At 42.2% G+C, this 19,055-nt stretch overlaps 1 protein-coding gene across 2 annotated transcripts in view; it reads left to right on the top strand.

The window, feature by feature from the left end:
* Window positions 1-67: 67 nt before the first annotated feature.
* Window positions 68-19,055, top strand: part of LOC115192885 (disintegrin and metalloproteinase domain-containing protein 10) — a 36,828-nt gene continuing 17,840 nt past the window's right edge. Inside the window, exons 1-8 of one of the 2 annotated variants that reach the window (XM_029751815.1) lie at window positions 68-422; window positions 2,941-3,094; window positions 8,884-9,002; window positions 13,715-13,873; window positions 15,366-15,466; window positions 17,559-17,708; window positions 17,927-18,019; window positions 18,239-18,422. In XM_029751815.1, the coding sequence (XP_029607675.1) occupies window positions 155-422; window positions 2,941-3,094; window positions 8,884-9,002; window positions 13,715-13,873; window positions 15,366-15,466; window positions 17,559-17,708; window positions 17,927-18,019; window positions 18,239-18,422 (1,228 nt within the window). In that variant the 5' untranslated portion in view covers window positions 68-154. The remainder of the gene's footprint in view (window positions 423-2,940; window positions 3,095-8,883; window positions 9,003-13,714; window positions 13,874-15,365; window positions 15,467-17,558; window positions 17,709-17,926; window positions 18,020-18,238; window positions 18,423-19,055) is intronic. The other variant, XM_029751816.1, reaches the window with a different exon arrangement.

Here is a 19,055-nt window from a genome sequence, read left to right on the forward strand (position 1 = left end):
GAAAATGTTAACTTTCTTAGTATCTGGTGATGCCGGAAAAGGCTTTTTGTCCTATTTAGTCAGCAATGAGTAGAAGAATGACCTGAACATTACATGATGTACTTGAGTTATACTTTTTGAAACATTACCTGAAATATCTGTTACAATAGTTGGAATGCATTCAGTTGTACACCTGACTAGGTATCCCATTTTCCCAATCTATCGCTCCATAATGATGGGGGAAGGGAGATCCCTACGTCTGACGTCGGGGCGTGAAAGAGAGGGCAGGCGAGGAGGAGAGGAAGCTGCGATAAATACAGGCAGAGCGTCTGAGCCTAAACAAGGACAAAGTGATCACGGTATCAATGCTCTAACAATGGACTTAGCAGATATGCTTGTCGTCAAATTCTTCTGTTTCGTCTACTTAATAAATTACACCCAGGGTGAGTGAGAGAGAGAGAGCATTTGTATTTGTTCTGTTGTCGCGAAGCATTAGCGGGCTACATTCACGAAGGGAAGAGTAGCCAAGCAAGACAGCGTTCGAGCGAATGGCTAGCAGGCTAGGCTAAGAAAGCTAACATAGCGGTCCAAGGCCTGGTCGTTGTGAAGATGCCTTGTGTCCCTTTTTGACAGAAACTCCAAACCACAAAGCTATATAGTTGTCAAAATAGATTTTATGTTAAGCTTGGCGGAAGCTAGTTTTCTTTAAAACGAGAATTTACTATTTATATGGATGGTTACGATAAGACTACTAGCTAACTAGCTTGCGGAGGTGCCATTGTTATGAGAAATTAGGTGGAATCTGTTGTCTTTTGGCACGAACGAGCAAAGCGATTTGGGCAATCTGATTTAGCTTGCAATATTTTCAGTGCTGTCGGTCAGTGTTGTTTTTGCACCACGTCAATACCACATTTGCAATGATGGGCTGTCCCACTTTCTGTCAACGTTAGCTAGCATGCTAGCTAGTTAGCCAGCTAATTTAGCATCGTTTTTAGCAACAACAGTTAGCTAACTAGGGATATTGCTAGGTAATTAGCTAACTATGCCTGTTGACAACTTAATATTTTTTACACGTTTGACCCAAAGGCAATGGCTCCCTAGTAAGAACATATTCGATCTTTGTTAGCTAGCTATTAGCTTTCCGATGGCAGTAGTAGCAAGCGCCAATATATTATGTTGTAGCTATTCGATGAATACAGTAGTAATGGCTGGAATGGAGTATTTGGAAAGGAGTCAAACATGGTTTCAATATCTGGTGATTGTTTTTTTACTGTTCCATTACAATGAGCCCGTCCTATAACACCTCCCACCATCCTCCACTGGTAGAACGATACAATAGTATTAATGTGAATACAGAAATGTCCTTATTTTCATGGACACATTCTGATCGAGTAATCGATACGTTTTCAATGTGTTCTTGTTGACATGATGCTAATCACACATAGAATTGATTGAACAGCTTTGAATGTGTTTCATGGTTCACGTAATACTATATGGGCCAACTGCTGTGGAAAAAGATGAGCAGCAGATAAGATGTAAAATTAATGAAAACTCAAAAGATGAGGTTCACTAGACTGCTGGTGTCTAACAAACAGCATCCAGATTGGTGGTAGTTGGACAAATAAAATCTGAAACGACTCAATACGAAATAGCCTAAGTCTCTTAAAGCTATTACAACCACAATTAAATATTTGAATGGTCAGTTTAATATTTTATCATGCAAATGTAGGGAGCAGAAAATAGAAGATTATTCCCAGGCCTGTAGCGATATAGCAGTGGAGGCTCCGGAGGGGAGGACGGCTATTAATAACGTCTGGAACGGAGTAAATGGAACGGCATCAAACACATGGAAACTATGTATTTGATACCGTTACGCTCAAGTCATTACCATGAGCCCGTCCTCCCCAATTTAGGTGTCATCGACCTCCTATCCTATGTAGTATTTGGCCTACCTACCTTAATGACATCATGAGCTCTAAAATGAATAGCCTACGACAGTAGCTGGGAGCAGGCACAGGAATAAACACCTGCTTCTGTTAGTGACGGCAGACATGGGTTCAAATACTATTCAAATACTTTTCAGCCTTTGCTCTAGCCTGCCTGAGGTGCTAGATGGGTGGTGTTTACACTTTTAGCACTATTTTATTGGTCCATTTAGCCAGGCAATCTCAATCGAGCACAGATAAAGTATTTGGAATGATTTTTAAATAGTGTTTGAGCCCACGTCTGAGTGATACTAATTCAGTTATAATCCATGTTAAAGCCTTTTATGATGACATCCAGTTGATTTATTTATAGGGTTGAGACTGCGATTGCAGTAATCGCCAGGCCTTTTACGGATGTAGACATAGAAATAGATTCTATTCCCGTAATAGATTCTATTTCCGTAATAGATTCACTTTATTTGTTATCGTTTAAGGACAGGCACCACACCCTAATAGATGATGTTTTTGTCAGTTACAGGTGTACTCAGCAGCACCACCTTGTTAATAAATCATTGGGAGAACCGTGAATGTAGACTAGGCTGTCCGCTCAATGAACTACCACTCCTTTGCGACAATATGATGACACTTGCCGTCTTTGATAGTTTTAGTCATTGGGGGGGGGGGGGGGGGAATCCAGACGTTATGGTGGCCTCCACAAATCAGGAATCCTATGTAATTCCAAACAGAATGTGCCTTTTGTTCTGAATGAGTAGAGTATTGTGTTTCCAGGCTTGGCTAGAATAATGTAGGATCATGGATGTTATGAGGGCTAGTGTGCTATCACGTTTTCAGTCTGTTTCAAGTAATAGGCTACTATCTTTATATGGCTTGTTGATTATAGCTAGGCCTCGAAGAAGATAACGAATTATAGAATTGTAGTTTAATATTCAGCTTACAGCCTGTGGTTTGAAGAGGTGTCCTGTGTGGTGTTGTTTTTCTAGTGGGTCTTAGTTCCTCTGTGTTATCATCTCTCCAGGTTATCATTATGGGAACCCCCTGAACAAGTATGTGCGTCACTACGAGGGTCTGTCCTATAACACCTATGAGTTACATGACAAGCACCTGAGAGTCAAGAGGGCCCTCCACCACCAAGACAAATTTCTCCATCTAGACTTCCACGCACACGGAAGGTTAGTGTCCCAGACTTTTTCACTGTGCTTGTGTGTCCGTTTTGTGATTTAGTTTATTTTGTTAAAAAGTCTAAATGAAGTACCAGGAGTGAACCTCATCTTCAAGATGAGTCTTATTCCTCAATAACTGAACCGTGATGTTCCTCAATAACATAGGCATTATTGTTGTTATTATTGTTGATTATTTTCATAGAACATAGCCTAATTATTCATATCCTGTACCTTCAAAACAAGCCTTGCCTGGCTTTGTGGGAGAGCGTAGTGTTCTGTTCTCTCCCAGCGCTGTGCCCAGTCGAGACCCACTCGAGACCATCTGGCTGTTAGTCTGACCTGGGTTCAAATACTATTTAAAATCATTTCAAATAATTTATCTGTGCTTGATTGAGCTTGCCTGGCTTAATGGCTCATTAGAGTAGGCCCCAAATGGCAAACCCTTCTTATCTAGCACTCCTAGGAGGCCAGAGCAAACGCTCAAAGTATTTAAAAAAAACTTCAAATATTATTTGAACTCAGATCTGTTGCTAGCTTGGCAGGAAGGGGACTAGGCCTCTCATTCTGCCAGTGGCAAAGCCTGGTGCTCCCATTGCTCCTAGCCTCAGATGCTACTGCTTAACAGGGATGGAAAAAGAGGCTGTGGAAACAAATAAACACAAAATAAGGAGAGGAGGATGTCTGCAGCTGTCCTGAAAAGCAGAAGTCTCTAAAGCTCTGAGTTCTGGCTTGGAATTAATTTAGCCTAGTACCAGGGCCCAGTTTCCCAAAACCATCTTAAGGCTCTCTCTGGTCACCCCCAAAGCCAATTCCTCCTTTGGCCGTCTCTCCTTCCAGTTCTCTGCTGCCAATGACTGGAACGAACTACAAAAATCTCTAAAACTGGAAACACTTATCTCCCTCACTAGCTTTAAGCACCAGCTGTCAGAGCAGCTCACAGATCACTGCACCTGTACATAGCCCATCTATAATTTAGCACAAACAACTACCTCTTCCCCTACTGTATTTATTTATTTATTTTGCTCCTTTGCACCCCATTATTTCTACTTTGCACTTTCTTCTACTGCAAATCTACCATTCCAGTGTTTTACTTGCTATATTGTATTTACTTCGCCACCATGGCCTTTTTTGCCTTTACCTCCCTTATCTCACCTCATTTGCTCACATTGTATATAGACTTATTTTTCTACTGTATTATTGACTGTAGGTTTGTTTTACTCCAAGTGTAACTCTGTGTTGTTGTATGTTGTCGAACTGCTTTGCTTTATATTGACCAGGTCGCAATTGTAAATGAGAACTTGTTCTCAACTTGCCTACCTGGTTAAATAAAGGTAAAATAAAAAATAAAAGGCTAAGTTCATCGTTAGAACCTTCGTAGGAGCGTCGTTAAATCTCAGAGCGGTGTCCCAAAACCATTGTTGTTAATGTTGAATACGCTCGTAATCTAACGCCTGCCTCGGACCACCCGTAGAACAGCTAAGTGTGTTGTTAGATGCTTTTTTTTTTTGCCCTCCAACGTCACTATATACACTATATACACAAAGATCTCTGCTAAACATAGAATTACATGGTTTATCCATCTCCCTGTGACCGCAGATAACTTCAGAACAGAGTTGACTACAAATACAAAGTTGCCAATGTCTATAAAATAGACAATAGATACAAAGAAGTAACGTATAGAAAGAGGTTTGAAATGAAATCCCCAAATATAAACAGTAGGCTATAAGCCTATATCAATCATATTGAAATACAATTGTTCAATACAATTGAGTTCTATTTCAAATAAAATGTTACTGGTCGCTTTACACACATTATCACAGATGTTATCGCAGGTGCAGCGAAAATGCTTACGTTTCTAGCTCCAAACAATGCAGTAATGCCTAACAATATAAAGCTATATACACAAGTCCCCCCAAAAAAATAAAAACAAAAGAAATGTAAGAAATAACGAGCATTGTCAGAGTCCCTAATATACGCTGACAGACTGACCAGGTGAATCCAGGTGATCGGTGCCTTCAAATCTTTGGTATGACTTACTACCATATATGGATTTATAAAGGCAGGCCTGAGCCGATGACCTCATTTCAAGATGGCTGCTACCTTTTATTCCGGTTAGCGTTGTGAAGCATAAACCAAATTAACCCGGAATATGTTGCTACACACCGAAAGCCGGGACTCCACAGATCACGAGGAGGTCTTATTTGTCTGCCTGTGACCTACCGTTATTGATCACCAGCCCTGAGAGTCAAAATGTTTATTTTACCCTACGTTTTCAACAAACAGCAAACATCTTACAAGGTACGATTTGGTTTGGTCTGTGTTTGAGCTATAGCTACATGGGAGGGGTATTAAATGAATCCTTAGGTTGGTAGGAACAAATCTAGCCTATTATCTGATGTTTGACTTAAGGGCGACATCGAATGTCCACTGAGTGACTATGTCTTTGCGTATCAAAAATATGATTTTGCCTGATTGCATCCGTGTCCCCCAACACCATCACATTGTTTGAGAGAGGTTGGCGTTGTAGAAATGTAGTTTTTATAGTGAACAATAACTTTAAGGCACATCTAGTGTGCAAAAACAGTGCAATTACCACATTCGGACACTTTGGAGAGGCTGAAAGGACAGTTGAATGTACCCTGGATACCTCATAACACCACCACAATGTTAAAGTGAGGTTGATATGGTAGAAATTGTGTTTTTAGACTGAACAAATAGCATTTAGGGATTGCAAATATGTAATAGCACTGGAAGTATCTAATTTACAGACATAGTCCACTTTGGAGACATTTAGGGTCTCTTGGAAATATCCCGTGACCAAACCTGACACCACTTACTAAAAACATCTGCCCATTTCTAGTTGTTAGGTCTATCAATCCCATGTTTTTGTTGTTGATGTTGTTCACATGTTGTGGAAACTGTTGTTTCCAGCTCTGGTCATCAATAATTCACTTATAGCTTGTCAATGAAAGATGGTTATTTTGTGTGTGTGCTTGATCTTGTGTATTTTGAACTATGTCGCTCCTATTTATATTCTGATCATTTCCTCATAATCTCCCAGATGTCTTCTTTCCAAATATATACATATATAAATAATAAATATATAAAATAAATATATATATTTTTGCATGTCAGAAACATGTAATTACACATGAATAGCAGTTACTTTTGGGTATGTCTAAATTTTGCCATTACATTTAAGAGGTTAAAGTAGGATATTTAAGCCTTGAGACAATTGAGACATGGATTGTGTATGTGTGCCATTCAGAGGGTGAATGGGCAAGATAAAAGATTGAAGTGCCTTTTAAACGGGTTATGGTAGTAGATGCCAGGCGCACCGGTTTGAGTGTCATGAACTGCAACGCTGCTGGGTTTTTCACGCTCAACAGTTTCCCGTGTGTATCAAGAATGGTCCACAACCTAAAGGACATCCAGCCAACTTGACACAACTGTGGGGAAGCATTGGAGTCAACATGGACCAGCATCCCTGTGGAACACTTTCAACACCTTGTAGAGTCCATGCCCTGATGAATTGAGGCTGTTCTGAGGGGAAAGGGGGGGTGCAACTCAATATTAGGAAGGTGTTCTTAATTTTTTGTACACTCATTGTAAGTGTGTGTTTGTGTGTGTGTGTGTGTGTGTGTGTGTGTGTGTGTGTATATATATATATATATATATAGTACCAGTCACAAGTTTGTACACACCTACTCATTCAAGGGTTTTTCTTTATTTTTACTGTTTTCTACATTGTAGAATAATAGTGAATACATCAACTATGAAATAACACACATGGAATCATGTAATAACCCAAAAGTGTTAAACAAATCAAAATATATTTTAGATTCTTCAAAGTAGCCACCCTTTGCCTCAATGACAGCTTATCACACTCTTGGCATTCTCCCAACCAGCTTCACCTGGAATGCTTTTCCAACAGTCTTGAAGGAGTTCCCACATATGCTGAGCACTTGTTGACTGCTTTTCCTTCACTCTGCGGTCCAACTCATCCCAAACCATCCCAATTGGGTTGAGGTCGGGGGATTGTAGAGGCCAGGTCTGATGCAGCAGTCCATCACTCTCCTTGGTCAAATAGCCCTTACACATCCTGGAGGTATGTTGGGTCATTGTTCTGTTGAAAAACAAATGATGAGATGGCGTTTTACTGCAGAATGCTGTGGGAGCCATACTAGTTAAGTGTGCCTTTAATTCTCAATAAATCACTGACAGTGTCACCAGCAAAGCACCATCACACCACCACCTCCATGCTTCACAGTGGGAACCACACATGCGGAGATCATCTGTTCACCTATTATGCGTCTCACGAAGACAAGGCGGTTAGAACCAAAAATCTCAAATTTGGACTCATCAGACCAAAGGACAGATTTCCACTGGTCTAATGTCCATTGCTCGTGTTTCTTGGTCCAAGCAAGTCTCTTCTTCTTATTGGTGTCCTTTTAGTAGTGGTTTCTTTGCAGCAATTCGACCATGAAGACGTATCTCAAAGACACACCAACATGCACAGATTGGAGCAGGGGGTGCCACACTGGGATCCCGGTTGGAGCAGGGGGTGCCACACTGGGATCCCGTGGACAAGTTGTTGATGTCTCTGTCCCTTACATTGAAAAACATCCCCACAGCATGATGCTGCCATCACCATGCTTCACCGCAGGGATGGTGCCAGCTTTCCTCCAGACGGGTCTCTTTGATATTCAGGCTATATAGACCTCCTTGTAGGTTTATTTTGGGAGAAGTCACTGATTTTTGGCCAACTCAAAATGATTTTCTTTCACTGTTCTAGTGTTTGAGGAGCCATACAGAATGTAATGAATTTCGTTCTTCAATTATTTACGTTTTTTCCCCCCCCCAACATCGTTTAATATGCAGTAAAACCGTACTGTTTTTAAGATGACCTCATTTCTCTGTTGGTGTTGCAAATAATGTTTACTGCTCTTTCACCGTCTTTCAGGAGAGAAAAAAGAAATGCAAAAAAAAAAAAAAATTTGAATAAATGTTTTTATTTTCAGCTGAGCCAATGCCCTGGTCTTTTATCTCTGCATCTTTCATTTGCATTTTATTTTCTCCTGAGTCCTGAAATATAAAAGCCTAGTTCCATCCAGAGTTTCTTATATTTGTATTTATTATTTAATTTATGTAATCAGGTTGGCCTATGTTATTGAGAACACATGAACACTTTTTTTTTTTTACAATAACAACCTGAGCCATAGTATTGCAATGTTCAGATCATAGAAATATATTCTATAGAACAGACCATTCTATGCTCAATATTTAAATGGTTCAGACCCACTCCCAGGCCTGAAGGCACATGTTCAGTGCCACATGTTTATAACATTAATACAGGGTCACAGGAGTAAGGGGTTTGAGACAAGAGACTGTTATCATCACGGGTAACTGAAACGTTGCATCTCGATGGTGTACTCAGAATGGTAAACAAGTCATTATGAAGGACAGATTTTTCTGAACGTGTCTTCCAAACTTTGCTAGTTCAGATCTGTCTCTCCACAAGCACGAAACACCTCATGTCTTAGTGCTACTATGCCTGTGTCTTTTCTTTGGCTCCGTTCATGGACATATTGTGGACCCCAGGAAGAGTAGCTGCTGCGACAGCTAAAGCATGTGACTAAACATATTTGTGTGTATATATATCACACACACACACACACACATCAGGTGGTTGTTTAATCAACAAGTCAATGTGTTTGTATCTGTCCCTACTCCAAATCAACCATACAGAAATGTGGCATGAATGACTTGGTACTAAACCTCTGTTTCTTGTCTGTCAGACATTTTAACCTGAGGATGAAGAGAGACACCAGTCTCTTTGCTGAGGACCTGAAGGTAGACATGGGAGGACAGGAGGTGAACTATGACACCTCTCATATCTACACTGGAGAAATATATGGTGAGGACCGATGTCACTACAGTGCATTCAGAGAGTATTCACACCCTTTGACCTTTTCCACATTTTGTTGTTACAGCATGAATGAAAAAAAAAATACATCTTCTTCATTGGCCTTCACACAATATGCCTTAATGTCAAAGTGGAATGATGTTTTTTTCAATATTTTTACAAATGAATAAAAAAAGGAAAAGCTGAAGTGTCTTGAGTCAATAAGTATTCAACCCCTTTGTTATGGCAAGCCTAAATAAGTTCAGGAGTAAAAATGTACTTAATAAGTTGCATGATTGAAAAAAAAATTAATAATTTTAGGACTACCTCATCTCTGTACCACTCACATACAATTATATCTGTAAGTTCGCTCAGTCGAGCAGTGAATTTCAAACACCGATTCAACCACAACAATGAGGGAGGTTTTCCCAATGCCTCGCAAAGAAGGACACCAATTTGTAGATCTGTAAACATATTAAAAGCAGACATTGAAGACATTGAATATCCCTTTGAGCATGGTGAAGTTATTAATTACACTTTGAATGGTATAGCAATACACCCAGTTACTGCAAAGATACAGGAGTCCTCCCTAACTCAGTTGCTGGAGAGGAAGGAAACCGCTCAGGGATTTCACCATAAGGTCGATGGTGAGATTAGATTTGAATGGCTGTGATAGAACTGAGGATGGATCAGCAACATTGTAGTTACTCCACAGTAATAACCTAATTGACAGAGTGAAAAGGAGGCCTGTACAGAATAAAAATATTCCAAAACATGCATCCTGTTTGCAACAAGGCACTAAAGTAATACTGCAAAAAATATTGGCAAAGCAATTCACTTTTTGTCCTGAATACAAAGTGTTATGTTTGGGGCAAATACAATACAAAACATTACATATTTTCAAGCATAGTGGTGGCTGCATCATGTTATGGGTATGCTTGTATTTTTTTTTTTTACATTAATTTATTTAACCTTTATTTAACTATGCAAGTCAGTTAAGAACAAATTCTTATTTTCAATAAAGGCCTAGGAACTGAGGCTTAACTGCCTTGTTCAGGGGCAGAAAGAGAGATTTTTACCTTATCAGCTCCGGGATTCAATCTTGCAACCTTTCAGTTACTAGTCTAGCGCTCTAACCACTAGGCTACCTGCCTCCCTATTTGGTAATCATTAAGGACTGGGAGTTTTTCAGGATAAAAAATACATGGAATATAGCTAAGCACAGGCAGAATACTAGAGGAAAACCTGGTCCAGTCTGCTTTCTACATTAATTCACCTTTCAGCAGGGCAATAATCTAAAACACATCTACACTGCAGTTGCTGACCAAGAAGACAGTGAATGTTCCTGAGTGACTGAGCTACAGTTTTGACTTAAATCTGCTTGAAAATCTATGGCAAGACTTGAAAATGGCTGTCTAGCAATGATCAACAACCAAATTGACAGAGCTTGAAGATTTCGGCAAAGAATAATAGGCAAATATTATACAATCCAGGTGTGCAAAGCTCTTAGATTACTTACCCAGAAAGACTCGTAGCTGTAATTGCTGCCAAAGGGGATTCTAACATGTATTGATTAGCATATATCCCTCCCTATTATAGAGACTCAGTAACTTTATATACACTGCTCAAAAAAATAAAGGGAACACTAAAATAACACATCCTAGATCTGAATGAATGAAATAATCTTATTAAATACTTTTTTCTTTACATAGTTGAATGTGCTGACAACAAAATCACACAAAAATAATCAATGGAAATCCAATTTATCAACCCATGGAGGTCTGGATTTGGAGTCACACTCAAAATTAAAGTGGAAAACCACACTACAGGCTGATCCAACTTTGATGTAATGTCCTTAAAACAAGTCAAAATGAGGCTCAGTAGTGTGTGTGGCCTCCACGTGCCTGTATGACCTCCCTACAACGCCTGGGCATGCTCCTGATGAGGTGGCGGATGGTCTCCTGAGGGATCTCCTCCCAGACCTGGACTAAAGCATCCGCCAACTCCTGGACAGTCTGTGGTGCAACGTGGCGTTGGTGGATGGAGCGAGACATGATGTCCCAGATGTGCTCAATTGGATTCAGGTCTGGGGAACGGGCGGGCCAGTCCATAGCATCAATGCCTTCCTCTTGCAGGAACTGCTGACACACTCCAGCCACATGAGGTCTAGCATTGTCTTGCATTAGGAGGAACCCAGGGCCAACCGCACCAGCATATGGTCTCACAAGGGGTCTGAGGATCTAATCTCGGTACCTAATGGCAGTCAGGCTACCTCTGGCGAGCACATGGAGGGCTGTGCGGCCCCCCAAAGAAATGCCACCCCACACCATGACTGACCCACCGCCAAACCGGTCATGCTGGAGGATGTTGCAGGCAGCAGAACGTTCTCCACGGCGTCTCCAGACTGTCACGTCTGTCACATGTGCTCAGTGTGAACCTGCTTTCATCTGTGAAGAGCACAGGGCGCCAGTGGCGAATTTGCCAATCTTGGTGTTCTCTGGCAAATGCCAAACGTCCTGCACGGTGTTGGGCTGTAAGCACAACCCCCACCTGTGGACATCGGGCCCTCATACCACCCTCATGGAGTCTGTTTCTGACAGTTTGAGCAGACACATGCACATTTGTGGCCTGCTGGAGGTCATTTTGCAGGGCTCTGGCAGTGCTCCTCCTTGCACAAAGGCGGAGGTAGCGGTCCTGCTGCTCGGTTGTTGCCCTCCTACAGCCTCCTCCACGTCTCCTGATGTACTGGCCTGTCTCCTGGTAGTGCCTCCATGCTCTGGACACTACGCTGACAGACACAGCAAACCTTCTTGCCACAGCTCGCATTGATGTGCCATCCTGGATGAGCTGCACTACCTGAGCCACTTGTGTGGGTTGTAGACTCCGTCTCATGCTACCACTAGAGTGAAAGCACCGCCAGCGTTCAAAAGTGACCAAAACATCAGCCAGGAAGCATAGGAACTGAGAAGTGGTCTGTGGTTACCACCCGCAGAACCACTCCTTTATTGGGGGTGTCTTGCTAATTGCCTATAATTTCCACCTGTTGTCTATTCCATTTGCACAACAGCATGTGACATTTATTGTCAATCAGTGTTGCTTCCTAAGTGGACAATTTGATGTCACAGAAGTGTGATTGACTTGGAGTTACATTGTGTTGTTTAAGTGTTCCCTTTATTTTTTTGAGCAGTATATATCCCTCCCTATTTCTGAATACTTATGTAAATTAGATATTTCTGTTTTAGATTTTCAAAAAAATGTGCAAAATTGTCTAATACCTTGTTTTCACTTTGTCGTTATAGGCTATTATGTGTAAACGGGTGAGAATGGTTTATATATGTTTTATCCATTTTGAATTCAGGCTGTAAAAAAAAAAGTATATTAGGTCATGTGGTGTGAAATACTTTTTGAAGGCTGTGTGTGTGTGTGTGTGTGTGTGTGTGTGTGTGTGTGTGTGTGTGTCCATTCTATGAGTTCATCTGTATGTGGTCTGTTAGCTGTGTGTTGCAATCAACTTGTATTTTGTGCAAGAGAAATTCCCTTTGGAGGACACAGTTCCATGCATCTATCTAAAACCCCCCCCCAAAAAATTGCCTGAGTGAGGTTGCGGTAGTTTTAAAAAATAACTTATTGGCCAAGTCCGGGTATTCTGTCTCTCTCTCCCTTCCCTGTTTTCAGTTCAGTTTCTTCCATTTGGATCCCCAACAGGGGTTGAAACCGAACATATTTTAAACAGGGAAGGGAGAGAGAGACAGAATACCCGGACTTGGCCAATAAGTTATTTTAAAATATTTTCGGTTCCAACCAGCGAAATTTAAGTTCTGAACTGGTTCAAACCTCCAAAAAACGGACAGTTTATATTGTTTCTTTCTGTTCCTTTTTAAACCTCTGAAATGAAATTACTTTACCAATCAGTACAGATAGAGAAGCTTGCTATGGAACGGGCAAGCTATTTACATGCATTGGACAGACAAGTGTAGGGCGCGAGATACGACTGACATTTTTGCGGGTGTGTAGAGAGAGAGAGAGGGCGAAAGAGGCTTGGCTTGAAGCGCTGGGCATCTTGTTGTTATGACATGGAATTATCTGAATTAGACCCATGGAATTATACCTACAGAGGAGCGGCTTCTATGAAAGAATTTGTAATGTTTTTTGATCTTTAAAGACATTCTAAGAGCACTGACCCTTAACGTTGGACCAGAGCTAGCTAGCTATCAAGCTTGTGTGTGAAAATCGGCACCAGAATTTTTAATAAAAACACATTTGACCTTTTTGTAGTTAATACAAACGTGATAACTATAGTATCCTTAATTAGCATTGAAAAGGTTAGTTCATTTTTCTCTCATGAAAAATCTCTGCCTAATTTCTGAATCACGCTTGTAATGTCAGTAGTCAACTAGACTATGCTTCAGAGAGAGGGGGAGGGGCAGGTAGCCTACACATACACACATACTGGTAAAGATTTCCTGCTGCAGGCAGACACTGGAAGAAGTTTCTGAGTGACAGAGTGAGGGCTTTGCATAGGCGCTTTGTTGCATTTTTTGTTCTGTTGGACTGAGGAAAAACAATACCCTGAATGTAAAATGACATTAATAACCAGTTCCCACGCTTTTTAAAATAATGGTTCTTTTCCGGAACAGTATAGATCACTTTCATTCCTGGTTCTGATTCTGTTCCTCAAATGTTTATTTTCCGGCTTCCTGCTTTCTCACCCCCCCTCTCCATAGGTGAGAAAGGAACCCTGAGCCATGGGTCTGTGGTGGATGGGAAGTTTGAGGGCTTCATCCAGACGTACCAGGGGACGTTCTACGTAGAGCCAGCTGAGAGATACCTGAAGGACCGGGACGTTCCCTTCCATTCAGTTATCTACCACGAGGACGACATCAGTAAGTACTGTAGTATGTGTGTGTACTGGAGTATACAGCTCCTTTCACTATAAAAAAAAAACACAAACACGCTTTGATGTACCCTCTTGTCATCTTTTAATTGTGTGAGAGTGTTTGTTGGTTTTCCATTTGGAGGATAGAGACCGGCTCAGTGCTGGCCCCTATCATTCTCTTAGGCACCGCAGCTCAATAAAACAAACGGAGATGCTTCTGTGGTGTGTCTGATATTACCTGATATATTAAGGTACAAGTCCTCATCCAGTCATCTGTAGTGTAGACTAATCATTCCTTATGTTACCTGATATATTGAGGTACAAGTCCTCATCCAGTCATCTGTAGTGCAGACTAATCATTCCTTATGTTACCTGATATATTGAGGTACAAGTCCTCATCCAGTCATCTGTAGTGTAGACTAATCATTCCTTATGTTACCTGATATATTGAGGTACAAGTCCTCATCCAGTCATCTGTAGTGCAGACTAATCATTCCTTATGTTACCTGATATATTGAGGTATAAGTCCTCATCCAGTCATCTGTAGTGCAGACTAATCATTCCTTATGTTACCTGATATATTGAGGTACAAGTCCTCATCCAGTCATCTGTAGTGTAGACTAATCATTCCTTATGTTACCTGATATATTGAGGTACAAGTCCTCATCCAGTCATCTGTAGTGCAGACTAATCATTCCTTATGTTACCTGATATATTGAGGTACAAGTCCTCATCCAGTCATCTGTAGTGCAGACTAATCATGCAACTGCTAGGACGCGCACCATATAGACCAAGGTGAAGATTAAGAGAGTGTTAACTGTGAGTAGCTCTCTGGTGTCTATAGAATAGCTCTCTGGTGTCTATAGAGTAGCTCTCTGGTGTCTATAGAGTAGCTCTCTGGTGTCTATAGAGTAGCTCTCTGGTGTCTATAGAGTAGCTCTCTGGTGTCTATAGAGTAGCTCTCTGGTGGCTATAGAGTAGCTCTCTGGTGTCTATAGAGAAGCTCTCTGGTGACTATAGAGTATAGAGTAGCTCTCTGGTGACTATAGAGTAGCTCTCTGGTGACTATAGAGTAGCTCTCTGGTGACTATAGAGTAGCTCTCAGGTGACTATAGAGTAGCTCTCTGGTGACTATAGAGTAGCTCTCAGGTGACTATAGAGTAGCTCTCAGGTGACTATAGAGTAGCTCCCAGGTGACTATAGAGTAGCTCCCAGGTGACTATAGAGTAGCTCTCTGGTGACTATAGAGTAGCTCTCAGGTGACTATAGAGTAGCTCCCAGGTGACTATAGAGTAGCTCTCTGGTGACTATAGAGTAGCTCTCTGGTGACTATAGAGTAGCTCTCTGGTGGCTATAGAGTAGCTCTCTGGTGACTATAGAGTAGCTCTCTGGTGACTATAGAGTAGCTCTCTGGTGACATCCAAGAGGATGAAGTGGGAAGTCGTGAAGGTGACAAATGTTACCTCAGGTAATCTAAACGTGTGTCTCTCTCCCTTTAGATTACCCACACAAGTATGGTCCAGAGGGGGGCTGTGCCGACCACTCAGTGTTTGAGAGGATGAAGAAATACCAGGCCACTGCCATGGAGGAGCCAAACAAGGTGAGTTAACAGACTGGGGGTGTGTCTGAAATGGCACCATAATTCCCTATATAGGGCACTACTTTGGACCAGGGTTCTATGGCACTACTGTATATACATTGAGTGTACCAAACATTAGGAACACCTGCTCTTTCTCTGACAGATTGACCAGGTGAAAGCTTGATGTCACCTATTAAATCCACTTCAATCAGTGTAGATGAAGGGGAGGAGACGGGTTATAGAAGGATTTATAATCCTTGAGACAATGGAGACATTTTATTTTTCCTTTATTTAACTTGGCGAGAGAGAGAGATGGGAGGAGAGAGAGAGAGATGGGAGGAGAGAGAGAGAGGAGAGAGGGGGGAGGAGAGAGAGGAGAGAGACAGAGAGAGAGATGGGAGGAGAGAGAGAGAGGAGAGAGACAGAGAGATGGGAGGAGAGAGAGAGAGAGGAGAGAGACAGAGAGAGATGGGAGGAGAGAGAGAGGAGAGAGACAGAGAGAGAGATGGGAGGAGAGAGAGAGAGGAGAGAGACAGAGAGAGAGATGGGAGGAGAGAGAGAGAGGAGAGAGACAGAGAGAGAGATGGGAGGAGAGAGAGAGAGGAGAGAGACAGAGAGAGAGATGGGAGGAGAGAGAGAGAGGAGAGAGACAGAGAGAGAGATGGGAGGAGAGAGAGAGAGGAGAGAGACAGAGAGAGAGATGGGAGGAGAGAGAGAGAGAGGAGAGAGACAGAGAGAGAGATGGGAGGAGAGAGAGAGAGAGGAGAGAGACAGAGAGAGAGATGGGAGGAGAGAGAGAGGAGAGAGACAGAGAGAGAGATGGGAGGAGAGAGAGAGAGGAGAGAGACAGAGAGAGAGATGGGAGGAGAGAGAGAGAGGAGAGAGACAGAGAGAGAGATGGGAGGAGAGAGAGAGAGGAGAGAGAGAGAGAGGGGGGAGAGAAAATGACAGAAAACTCTCCAAAAACTCCAACATACAACCAACGACACTGGGCGATAAGCAATCTCACAGTGCAAACAATTAATATTAGCCCAGGGCACTCCAACATCAGCCATCTAGTTATACATTAACTAGACCAATCAGAGGAGCATCTGACTAAGGCAAACGGGCCTGTAATTGGCATGACTATATTGGAGGCCGGCCAGAAGAGTCACTCTAGTAGTTGTAAATCGGTGACCTTTTAACCCCAAACTGCTTTCCACTCTCATCCAGCTCAGTTGGGGCAAAGAATGTCAAGCCTTAAGGTTATATTGTTAACCTTTATTTAACTAGGCAAGTCAGTTAAGAACAAATTCTTATTTACACAATGACAGCCTAGGAACAGTGGGTTAACTGCCTTGTTCAGGGGCAGAATGACAGATTTTTACCTCGTCAGCTCGGGGGATATGATCTTGCAACCTTCCGGTTACTAGTCCAACTCAATATTAGGAAAGTGTTTGCGATACTCTGTGTGTATGTAACTATGTGATGATACTCCATGTAAGTATCTTTAGCTCAGTGGATACTAACATACTACATCTTGCATCAGATATTCGACTCAACATCTCATCAGTGCTTCAGGCCCAAGAAAATGTATAATACTATGAAACTATAAGATTAGGGATTTCTTATCCTCGTGGGGAGCTGTTGGTACAATACAGTCTTTAATAATACAGTCTTTAATAATACAGTCTTTAATAATACAGTCTACAATAATACAGTCTTTAATAATACAGTCTTTAATAATACAGTCTACAATAATACAGTCTTCAATAATACAGTCTACAATAATACAGTCTTTAATAATACAGTCTTTAATAATACAGTCTACAATAATACAGTCTTTAATAATACAGTCTTTAATAATACAGTCTACAATAATACAGTCTACAATAATACAGTCTTTAATAATACAGTCTACAATAATACAGTCTACAATAATACAGTCTACAATAATACAGTCTTTAATAAAACAGTCTACAATAATACAGTCTACAATAATACAGTCTACAATAATACAGTCTTTAATAAAACAGTCTACAATAATACAGTCTTTAATACTGTCCTTCTCCCCCCCCCCCCCCCCTCGCTCCACCCCTCTTCCTCTCCTCCCCTGCACCTCTCCTCCTCCCAGAAGCTCCATGCAGAGGAGGCGTCCAGTGACCCGGTGCTGCTGAGGAAGAGGAGGACGGCTCAGATAGAGAAGAACACCTGTCAACTCTTCATCCAGACAGACCACCTCTTCTTCAAGTACTACAAGACCAGGGAGGCTGTCATCGCACAGGTACTGGATGATACACACACACACACACACACACACACACACACACACACACACACACACACACACAGTATTCCTCAATAGCACCAAGTGTATTATTTGTGTGATACCGGGTTCTTTGGGGATGGGGAAACATGTCAACAATGTTTAGAACTGTGTGTCAAGATTCCATTCTAGAATAATGATGTGAATTCTGATGCATCTTGTTGTTGTTGTTCCAGATCTCTAGTCACATCAAGGCTATTGATGCCATCTACCAGGGAACAGACTTCATGGGTATCCGGAACATCAGCTTTATGGTCAAGAGGATACGGGTGAGACCCTAGACAGTTGTTTTACCTGGCAACGTTCAGTCAATCAATCACCACCGGTTCCCACTTCCTGTTGTACTGTTGGTTGTCTGTCGTGATGTCACTTCCTGTTACCGCATCCTGTTTGTCACTTCCTGTTGTACATCCTGTTACCACTTCTTATTGTCTGGTGTGACGTCACTTCCTGTTATATGTCTAACATGTGGCCACTTCCTGCTCCAGATCAACACCACTACAGATGAGAGGGACCGGTCCAACCCTTTCCGTTTCGCTAACATCGGCGTGGAGAAGTTCCTGGAGCTGAACTCTGAGCAGAACCATGACGACTACTGTCTGGCCTACGTCTTCACTGACAGAGACTTTGATGATGGTGTGCTGGGTCTGGCCTGGGTTGGAGCTCCTGCAGGTACTGACACACAATTACTGGTCCTGTCTGGCTCATTTGGGAAGACCATGGCGCTCCAAAACCATTTGTGATGCATTATGGGTCTTGAAGGGATGGACCGACCCTCACTAATACCTGTCTGTCTCTCCACAGGGAGTTCTGGAGAGATGGACCGTCCCCTCACTAATACCCGTCTGTGTGTCCACAGGGAGTTCTGGAGAGATGGACCGTCCCCTCACTAATACCTGTCTGTCCACAGGGAGTTCTGGAGAGATGGACCGTCCCCTCACTAATACCTGTCTGTCTGTCCACAGGGAGTTCTGGAGAGATGGACCGTCCCCTCACTAATACCTGTCTGTCTGTCCACAGGGAGTTCTGGAGAGATGGACCGTCCCCTCACTAATACCTGTCTGTCTCTCCACAGGGAGTTCTGGAGGGATGGACCGTCCCCTCACTAATACCTGTCTGTCTCTCCACAGGGAGTTCTGGAGAGATGGACCGTCCCCTCACTAATACCTGTCTGTGTGTCCACAGGGAGTTCTGGAGAGATGGACCGTCCCCTCACTAATACCTGTCTGTCTCTCCACAGGGAGTTCTGGAGAGATGGACCGTCCCCTCACTAATACCTGTCTGTCCACAGGGAGTTCTGGAGAG

The sequence above is a fragment of the Salmo trutta genome, chromosome 4 (assembly GCF_901001165.1).
Source record: "Salmo trutta chromosome 4, fSalTru1.1, whole genome shotgun sequence".
Taxonomy (NCBI): Eukaryota; Metazoa; Chordata; class Actinopteri; order Salmoniformes; family Salmonidae; genus Salmo; species Salmo trutta.